The sequence below is a fragment of the Rhincodon typus genome, chromosome 27 (assembly GCF_021869965.1).
Source record: "Rhincodon typus isolate 14 chromosome 27, sRhiTyp1.1, whole genome shotgun sequence".
Taxonomy (NCBI): Eukaryota; Metazoa; Chordata; class Chondrichthyes; order Orectolobiformes; family Rhincodontidae; genus Rhincodon; species Rhincodon typus.
Window position 1 is genome coordinate 9,635,381 of NC_063358.1, and position 10,564 is coordinate 9,645,944.

The following is a 10,564-nucleotide window of genomic DNA, read 5'->3' on the forward strand; positions in this document are numbered from 1 at the left end:
AAACAACTGCACCTCCCAGTCGCGAACCATTTCAACTCCCCCTCCCATTCCTCAGACGACATGTCCATCCTGGGCCTCCTGCAGTGCCACAACGATGCCACCCGAAGGTTGCAGGAACAGCAACTCATATTCCGCTTGGGAACCCTGCAGCCCAATGGTATCAATGTGGATTTCACAAGTTTCAAAATCTCCCCTCCCCCCACCGCATCCCAAAACCAGTCCAGCTCGTCCCTGCCTCCCTAACCTGTTCTTCCTCCCACCTATCCCCTCCTCCCACCTCAAGCCGCACCTCCATCTCCTACCGACCAACCTCATCCCGCCCCCTTGACCTGTCCGTCCTCCCTGGACTGACCTATCCCCTTCCTAACTCCCTACCTACACTCACCTTTCCTGGCCCCATCCCCGCCTCTTCGACCTGTTTGTTTCCTCTCCACCTATCCTCTCCTCTATCCCTCTTCTATCCGCCTCCCACTCTCTCCCTATTTATTTCAAAACCCCCTTCCCCTCCCCCTTTTCTGATGAAGGGTCTAGGCCCGAAACGTCAGCCTCTCTGCTCCTATGATGCTGCTTGGCCTGCTGTGTTCATCCAGCCCTGCACCTTGTTGTCTCGGATTCTCCAGCATCTGCAGTTCCTACTATCTCTAATGAGTTCTGTTCTGTGAATTATGAAATTGTCTTGAGTGAATACCCACTAAACTGCAAGTTTAGACTTTCTTGGTCTTTTCATAATCTGCTGGTTTCTAACCAAATATTCTTCTGGCAATTACTGTAACTATCTACTGAAGTAACTTATTCCCTGAACTGTTCTGTTTGTTTTTGGGAGAGAAATAGTATTGCGATTCTGACCCTGTCAGATTTCCTCTCCACCTGCTTAAAAGCTCCCAATCTCTGGGTTTCTGAAGCTAAAACCAATCCTTTGTTATCCTAAATTGATAACTGTCTAATAGACCTTGATGGTTACATGCCAAATTGGAAATCCATTGCAAGACAAACCATCTTCTAATAATTCCAAAGGTTCCTTCTTGTCTGTCATGCGAAATTAGCTCATCGTTTCTGAAGCATCGACAGACCTAGTTATGTTTTAAACCTTTCATCAAAGTAACCAATGCCTAAATGTCTCTAGTTGAAAGTAAGTATGTTTCCTTACAATGTTTGTTTTTATTTCATAGAGCCGATGCCAGACCTTACAGGGAAGAATGGCACCCTACCCCACTCCTTATAATGCACAGAAATTCATCAGTCCCTAACTTTCGAAGGGAAGGGAGAAAACATGAAAGCCTGAAGAAACCAGGTTTAGCTGCTCTGAACCATACAGTTGCTCTGCAAGATGAACTTAGTCGTTTGCGAGAACAGATTGCAAAAATAGTTGCTGTGCCAGAGACAAAAACGGGTACTAGTGAATTTTGAAAATATTACCATTCCACTTAATAACTTCCTTTGGAAAAAGCTGATTAACTTTGATTGGAAAGGGAATTTAAAAAGACCTGGGGTAATATTGATTATCCACTCGATTTTCTAACTGAGAACATGGCACTTCTTGTGCTTTGGCACGAGCAGATGAAAACCGATTTCATGTGGTACATGGATATTTTTGTTTTCCTTCACTTTTCCCATTCTCCCCACCATTTAACCATGACCTGACTGGAGTATCACATTGCTGACACTGCCCTTTCTATGATTGCATAGTGAACTAATACTTTTTTAAACTGTACCATTATCAAGTTTAGCAACAAATCTAAGCGAATATAAAGATAAATTAGTGTGGTGACCTTAATTGTTTGCATAGGTAGATGTTGAAACACTTGGCAAAATGAAGTTTGGGGAAAGAGTTCTGAAGTTAGAGATGGCTGGAAGTTCTGATGCTATTGTTGGAATGCAAAAGGGATTAATTATCAAGGAAAGCAGAGTTGGAAGGATATATGTAGGATTTATGGGAGGTTTTGGAAATAAAAAAAAGGGCTTTTGGATTATTGACTATCATTTAGTGGGATCCAACGGCAACTAACCAATTCCAACTAGGTGCCACACTTTCTTTAATTCGAGGTGGGCAGTGGGTCTGAAATAATTTTCGTTGGGGAGGGGGTTGAAGGCAAAACCCTTGATGATCAGCCATTTCAGTAATAAGCATGTGTATCTTCTTGCAGCCTATTGCCTGCATTCACTGATCTCCACTTTAATTCTCTGACCACAGCTGTTTACAGCATTGCCTACAGGTATTGTAGGTACAGAGGTCTTGAGTGCAGCTGTTCGCCAGTCAGCCATTTGAGCCTGTCCTGCCATTTAGTATGACTCGCACCTGATCATTTTGTGGCTCCTCTTTTCCCTTCCACCTCACCACCCCAATCACTCTCGATTTTTTCCCCAGTCCATCAAAAATCTATCTTATTCAGCCTTCAATAAGTCCAATGGCCTGACCCCCTACTACTTTTTCGGAAGAGAATTCTGCAGACTAACCATGCTTTGAGTCAGAAAATATTTCTTTTGTATGTCTATTTTAAAAGGGCATATCGTTAGTATCTTGAATGCACTCATTTGTCATCTATGTAACTTGCATTGAATAAAAAGAGAATCTCTTGTTTCATTTTGTCTTTCAGCATCTGCCCCTCTTACACCAGAACTTTGCTCTCCTGACACGTCAAGTATTGCCTGCTCTTTACCAGATTTTGAATCCGCATACCCTCCTTTAGCATCCTTTACTCTAAATGATGATATTCCTGAGACTGACGAACCTGAATCTTTAAGTCTCGCATCCTTTTCTATTGCTGCTTCATCAAACTTTGACTTTGACTTTGAAAGTAAGGGGCAGGATTTAACAATGAACAATGATGCTGATGATGAGACCTCCTGCCTTTCAAAGTCCACCAGCTTTGCGGATATGATGGATATTCTGAAAGATATGAATAGGGTCAAATTAAATTCGTTACAGGGGTGAGTTGGAAATGAGCATCACTTCAATATTACAAATATTAATTGCTGAATAGTCTTAAACTGGGACAACAGGCTGTAATGTCAAATTATCTGGAGATTAATGTTGCAGGCTGATTAGGTCAACTCAGCAGCAAATTTACAAAATTTAGTGAAAGACACCAGACAGTGTAAGCTCTGTGTACCAGGAGTGTCTGGTTTGAATTCATAGTCTGTGTGGACTTAACTGATCTCAGTAAGTCATGTATGTCCTTGATGTCCATGAACTGAGGAAGAAATTATAGGGTGAGCGAGAGCTTTAAGGAGGGGAATCCATCTGAACTGACTTCAAAAGGAGTATTGTTTGTCATCCAAATGAAATTACAAATGCTATAACTTAAGATGGAGTTCTTATGCTAAGTATCATGAATGACATAATACCCAAGATTTAATTTTTTTGGTCTGTGTTGCAGGTCAGTGCAATATTTTCCAAATCTGGATTATATTCTCTGAAGTTGTTTATAATCTCAAATTGTCAAACATTTGAAATGAGCATGAAAGTGACATGCTATAAAATTTCCTTTGTATAATCACAGGATTTTTCCATGCCCCTCCCCACTCTCCAACCCCATTACCTGTCCAACCCACAAAAGTTAATCTCTTATAATGGCAGAATTCTAGCCAGTAACAAGGATACAAATAGGTTTTTATAATAACCCACAGTGCTAAAGAGTTTGCAGAATAAAAATTTGCCCCAGTCACAACAGCATGTGATTCATGTGTTGCTTGTTGAAGTTTAACCAAAAAAGACAGTTTTGGTAAATGCATGCTAGGTCTGAGGAACTTTCAGTACCATCACAGCCATCCTTCTGTGTTTTTAATTTTAAACTTGGGTTAATGAGGCTTAAGCTTTGATGTCCTCTTAAAATATGTATGACAGTTGAATCTAATGGCATCTACATAAATTAGGTTGAAAGACCATTCAACTCATCTTAACAGTGCTGTTGCTTTGAAAGACCTGTTCATTAGGCCCTTTGCCTTGCAATCATTTCCTCCAAGTGTTTATTCTGTTTTGTTTTGAAATAACTGCATTTTAGTGGCATTTGACACTACTATCTGAAATCCTTCATTTTCTGGACTTTTTTTTTAAATCCATTCGTCAAGGGCTGTTCTAACATAGCACTGCGCTTGAGGATGGGAAACACTTGGAATTGTTAAATGAAACATAATTTTTCAAAATAAAAAACAACTTCAGTGAGATTGTCAACTGAGCAGTTAAATCACTTTTTTCTAATAACTGTGACTGAGAAGTAGTTGAGGAGATAGCAGAGTTAAAGGCAGTACACCCATGCTAATGCCATTAACTGACTTTGATTTTTTTTAAAATCAGCATTGCAGTTTGCTGGTGTGTGCTGGATAAACCAAAGTTTATGGTATTGGTACGTCTATTACTATGACTCTTTCAGACAGCACATTCTACATTGAAGAGTTATGACAATTTATTAAAAAGTCCTCCCCTCTGGTTCCAAGGGACATTATTTGCACCTTCAATCCTGTTCCTTCTACAGACCACGTTTCTGAGCTTCTCTAGCCCGCCTTGCATCAATCCCTAAACAACAGGTATTTAAGGCTCCTTTCAAGTCAGTATCTCCTGGCGGTGCACTGGAATCGGACGTATGTGCCGTGGAATCAAAGTTCACTGTTCACTCAGCCCATAGGCACATGTGCCATGCTACTGACAGTTGTACACCCCAAGAAGCACTCAGACCACAATTGTCATTCTGTTTCTGTGTGTCACCCTGCTTGCTACTTTTCTCCCACTCACCAACTTAATTTCTTGATCATGGGGAGTGGTCAACAGTGATGGAGGGAGGCAGTGAGGGGTCAGGAGTGGTGCTATGTGAATATACTGGTCTTATTAAACTAACTTAAAACAATTGAAAATAAACCCTTTTTCAGTCCTGTTCTTTATGCAGGCACTTGTCTGTGACATTGCTAGCAGTGACATTATAAGCACTGAGACTGCATGGGCTGAGTATGACTGTACAGCTGCACTGACAGCTATTTTAAGGTTGGAGTCTACATTATATGTATTTATCATTGGCTTTACCCCACACATTCTACATGAAATGGGATACCTCCACTAAATGGAATGTTACTTGGTAAATGTTTTAGTTCCAGATGAGGGGCATTGTTTATATTGGTGTGTAAACTGTCTTTACACTTGCTTTCTACCACTGGCATTTCCTAGGACATGGCAAATCTTGCTTCATCAGCTCAGTTTTGAATGGGTTATTCTAAATTTAGACCTTGCAGTAGACTTTAGCTGCAAACATCTTAATACCATCATAATAAATGTCTTAATATTGCAAACATCCAAATTGATTAACAAACCAAGACTGGCATGTGTCCAGCAGCACCAGCAGTTAGTCTTTTGCAGTTTGTCACAAATACCTCACTAACTTTTATGTTCCAACCTTGTTGCATATTCCAGGTAATGCCTTCAATGTATACTAGACCACTTATTACTTCAGAAGAGAGCCAAAATTTGATAGCTAGGGCAAGACTTAATTACTGAAACTATTGTCACTGCAGGTCCAGGAGAGGCTCTCAGCTTTTGAGAGAAAATGATCCATCAGTGCTTATATCGGAAGCATTGAAACGCAAGTTCACGGTTCAAGACAGTTCTGTTTTTAAGAAGGAAGACTGATCACATAAGATCTTCAAACATCAAGTAGTAATCCCCCTGCAAGTATGTCTATCGCTTTAACTGTGTACTTGAGATTTTAGACCACTATTTTAGTGTAGATTACATGTTAGAATGAATATTCAAGTATAATTTCCAAAATTGAGCTGTATTATTATGTATCATGCATTAAAATTGATCTTCCATTCTCATTTTTTGCCCAATTTTATTTTTCCTGCATCTTCAACTATCTCAAAGCAGCTGTATTAGGTGAAAATTATTGGGTAGGGAGAAGAGTGGGATATGGTGGTGGACAGAGCCCTGTAGAGATTTTTCAATCAATCTGTTCAGACATGTTAGGACGTACCTCTGGAGCAAGTGGGACTTGAACCCAGGCCTCCTAGCCTAGAAGGGAGAGCTTGGTAAGATGAGCACAAAGGGGTTGAATTTGATTTGGGTTGTGTTTATGAAGTCCCAATTTTTGTGTATCAATTGATGAGGACAACTAATAACACTATTTCAAATTGAAATAATGGGGAAGTAGAGGCTTTATTTTCCATTTGGTGTTTTATAAAGTTTGACAGGCTGACATCGGTTGGCACTAATTTCACTTTATTTAATATTTTTTAAAAAAACTTTATTTTGTCTTTTTCACTAGATTTAAAACCGGGATGGGGAACTGAGTCACTTGGAATGGACTGCTTTACCCTCCGCCAGTTCAATACACTCTATGGATCCTGCTACTTGGAGCAAGCATGATGTGTTGATCAGGAAAGCGCACACTTTATACACAAAATTGCAGGTTGTGGATACAAAACTAAATGAGGCAAGCTTGTATTTGTGCCTTGAGTATACAGATTTATTGTGGAGTAAAGCCTTCCTTATCTCTGCTTCTATGTTTTTCTTTTGTTAGAAGGAATGAGTTTATTGGTTTGTGTTGGTGTTAAATACAGTGATGAACTGGGGATTTATATTTGATTAACAAATAATTTAGTGTTGAGTTTTTTAGCTGCTTATTTGGATTCTCTCCACTGATCTTATGTCCTGAAAGAGGCTACGCAGTCAGTGGTGAAGGGTTCAGTTGTTTGTTTCTAATTAGAAACAGTGGTGAAGTGTGGTTTTTTTTTAAAAGAAGAAATATGTGCATTCAAAAGGGCAAAACAGATTGTGATCCTTTTTTCACTTCTTTGTCTCAATTCCTCAAACTGTAAACACCCCCTTTACAAAAAAAATGCGTAAATTGTTTCTCGGTCATGCATTCCAATCCATGTGATTGGAATGCAGCCATGCCAATTTAGGCTGAGTACCAGAAATGTTTGATACAGTTCTCTTTTTTTTAAATCAAATAGTTGTATTTTCTTTGTTAGTTGTTCCTTCCCACTCCCTAATGCTATTCACAGAAGAAACATCAAGATCCAGTCAGTTAAGAAATTTTAACAAGTTCCTTAATTAAATGTTAATCATCACTCATGTGTTACACAAGCAACAGTCACTTGGCAATCTGAGAAGTTCAGTTATGGAGAGACCGTATGCTATCATTGCTTTGTGAGCCAATTCCAAATTTAATCTTTATTGAAGGATATTTTATGGACCTACAAAATTCCTGTGCTGCTTGCTGCTACATTATTTCTACTGTAGCTGGCCTGGAAACCCGATTCAATTTGTTTCCAGCTTTTTGTGATATTTGTTTGTAAATAGATGCCTGTATGAGAGTGAAGAGACAGCTGAAGATGCAAATGGCAATGCAATAGTTAGAATTTTCGTTGAGTTTATGCAAGGTCACGTGTTTTGCATTGTCAGTTAGCAGCTTGATAACTTGCCTTGAAATAAAGGGTTGTTGGGTGGTCACTCACTATCGCAATTGCATAGTATATTTACAAAATCATCTAAAACATCAGCTGCAATTTAAAGTTGGTACATTGTTTGGGGGGAGGGTCATTTAGTGCCTGCATTTTATTCTTGAATTAGAAATCAAAAGCAGTGTTATGGAAGACTGGGCAATCATGCCTTTTCATTCTGGGCGCTCTTGTTGGATTGTGACCCACAGCAGTCTAAAGATAGATAAGCTATTCATCTTAAAATGTCATTTAAACTTTAATATCTTTCGCTTGCACATGCGCACACATCTGGATTTGAGGTATCGGCGTTTCTTTTGAAGTTGATCCAGTAGCATATTACTGAGTCATTGGAATCACTATGAAAGCTCTGACTTGAAATCCCACAGCCAACTCTCACTTTAAAAAGCTAATTGACATATTGTTGGTATTATTCTCTAGTTGTTGCAAGGAAATGTTCAACAGTGAAGCTTTCTAACATATATGTTTAAACTGTCACCTGTTCCTGCTGCAGTCTAGCCTTCTGTTCTGTTTGACTGAGGGAATTTTTGCCTCTTGGTAGCACAAAGAGACAAATGGCAGAGAGCAATCTTGCTCAGGCCTAGGGAAGAACACATTTTAATTAACACTTAAAATTGTCTCTTTGCATTGTTACATTTCTAAATCGGTATGTTTAGAGTAGGATCCTACTCAGCCCATTGTGCTTGACATTAATCCAGACTTAACCATGCTTTATTTTATTCATGGCTTTGCATTTATCTTTACTTGATGTATACAATCACTTTTTTTGTTTTCTCTTTTTGAAGAACTTTTCTTTAACTACTTCATTGGCCAAGTATTCCATCGGATGATTCTGTAATTTTTTCATTGAAAAATGCTGAAAATGTGCATTCTGAAATCCATCGCTGCAGTACAATGGGAGTGAACCTTGGAACTGTAGAAATTGATGTTTGTTACAGGCAGCCACAGTGCTTGCCCTTTTTAAATTGAGACCCAAATACAAATAACAGATGAAGGTTCTGATTTTTCTGCTGGCTCCAAGTCTGACATGAAATGAGTGCCATTGAGCCCATCAGACAAGTCTTTGTAAAATGCCTTTGCATAGTTTGGCATGAGGTGGTCTGGAGTGGCAGCAAGATGAGCCTTGCAGAGTATTTCAGCATTGCTTGAATATAGTCCACACTCCAACAAAAGTTGGAAAGGGGTCCCTTCAGCACTGCTGTTGTTACACTCCGTGTGCAAGAAAAAACAAATTATGTAGTTTGTTTTACTCTAATATTTTAAAAATAAAGCATTACACTTAAGTTTTTTTTTTTTATGCTGCAAATTCTGTCTTCAGCACAACTTGTCCACTCACTTGTATTCCTATTCAGATTTCACTGAAATGGTGCAACTTAACCCTATTAGTGAAACTTGTAATTCGAAGACCTCAGTGGGTGATCTGTGGATTGTGACGTCCTAAACTGGTTCTTTATCAATGTAGTCATGGTATTATTGCACACAGAAGCTATAACCCCCACCCTCACCCAAACAAAACCTCCCATCCAAATCTTTGTGTAAACTGTAAGGCCTATTTTATTTTATAAACAGTATTCCAAATTTCAGCAAAATCAAAGGAAAGTACTGCAGAAACTGGAGATCTGAAATAAAAGCAGAAAGTACAAGAGAAACTCGGCAGTCTGCAACTATCTGTGGAGTGAGAAACAAAGTTAATGTCTCGAATCCAATATGACTTCTCTGTGGGAAGAATTCTGTATAAGCCATATTGGATGCAAAACATTAACTTTGTTTCTTGCTCCACGGTTACTGCCAAACCTAATGGATTTCTCCAGCACTTTATTTCTATTCTAAATTTTGGAGCTTATTTTTGCATTCATGTTTTGGCTAAGGACCAAGATATCTGCCTAACAATCCATCACAGTAAATACTTCCGATTGTAACTTAAAGAAATATTGCCTTGAGAGCAAGTAGCCTTTATGGGCCTGAGTACATCAGTCACTTGCCATAGAAATGTTGGTGCAACCTCAAACCTATCCCGCATGCCCCTCATACTTTAGATCTCCCTTTGAAAAGGATGATCACTGGGAGATATCAAATTCTGAATAATAAGCTATTACACTTGCTTTTTTAAATGTTGTCCTGGAGTTTATTATTCAGTGAAATGAAATTTTAAAGCAATAACTTATCAGATTGTGCATGCATGATTAGTTCATTATTTATTACATTGATGTAAGAGATCTATTAACAATTTTCATCTTGCATATGAAAAGATTTTTTTAAAAGTTTAACTTGTGTTCATTTCTGATTAATTCTGGCAACACCAATAAAATATGCAGAATATCTGAGCCTTCTGTAGACTCTGAATACTGTGATTTAAGTCTTTAGCAACCTCGTCTGTTTTATTCCATCTTCAATTCTTTTGGCCACTGGTTGAGGACGCTAACTTTCAATTTCCAAGATGTGTAACTTCTCAGAGGCAAGGGGAATAGTTCTGCATGACACCCCAAATGACCCAGCAAGATTATCGAATGAGTAATAGGTGTATACACTTCATGAAATGAGTTAACTGAGTGCTGCTGAGGTGGTCATGGCAGAGCTGCAGTTGGTCATTGCACTTACAATAATATAACATAATAGCTGAATTGCCTTTTTCTAGGCTCAACTGGTCCAAGCCCACGTTTTTGCTCCACAGGAGCCTCCCTTTTTTTTTAAAAACCCCTGAGCAGCAGATCCTTCCATTTCTGCTTACCTAGTCTCCCCCTGTAATGGGTTCAAAAGGCAGCTCCTCTCTTGTAACAAAGCACTTCCTTCGAGTTGTTAGAACAACGATCTGCATCAATCCTGATCAGTCTGCAGGGTAGGAAGAAGAGTGGCAAGAATCCATGACTGATCCAAACTAGCGTCCCCATAAAACAATCTCTACAGTACACAGACACTTGACTCTGTTTTTGTAGACAGATTGCCTGAAGAGCCTTCCCTTTAAGAACATGAGTGATTGCCAGGTACTGACAACAAGAGATAAAAGAAGGGTTGTTTGGTTAACAACCCTGGTGTGCACACATGTATATACACTTAAAATCTCAATCCTAGTCCACTGCCTGTGGATTTCTGCACAGCTCCTTGGGATCTTTTTCTAATT

The 10,564-nt window shown here is 39.1% G+C and overlaps 1 protein-coding gene across 1 annotated transcript in view; it reads left to right on the plus strand.

Annotated features, from left to right (window-relative positions):
• Nucleotides 1-9,770, plus strand: part of mtfr1l (mitochondrial fission regulator 1-like) — a 13,618-nt gene extending 3,848 nt beyond the window's left edge. The window contains exons 2-5 of the mRNA XM_048613138.1: nt 1,170-1,390; nt 2,595-2,928; nt 5,500-5,656; nt 6,249-9,770. Coding sequence (XP_048469095.1) covers nt 1,170-1,390; nt 2,595-2,928; nt 5,500-5,614 — 670 coding nt within the window. The 3' untranslated portion in view covers nt 5,615-5,656; nt 6,249-9,770. The remainder of the gene's footprint in view (nt 1-1,169; nt 1,391-2,594; nt 2,929-5,499; nt 5,657-6,248) is intronic.
• The last annotated feature ends 794 nt before the right edge of the window (nt 9,771-10,564 follow it).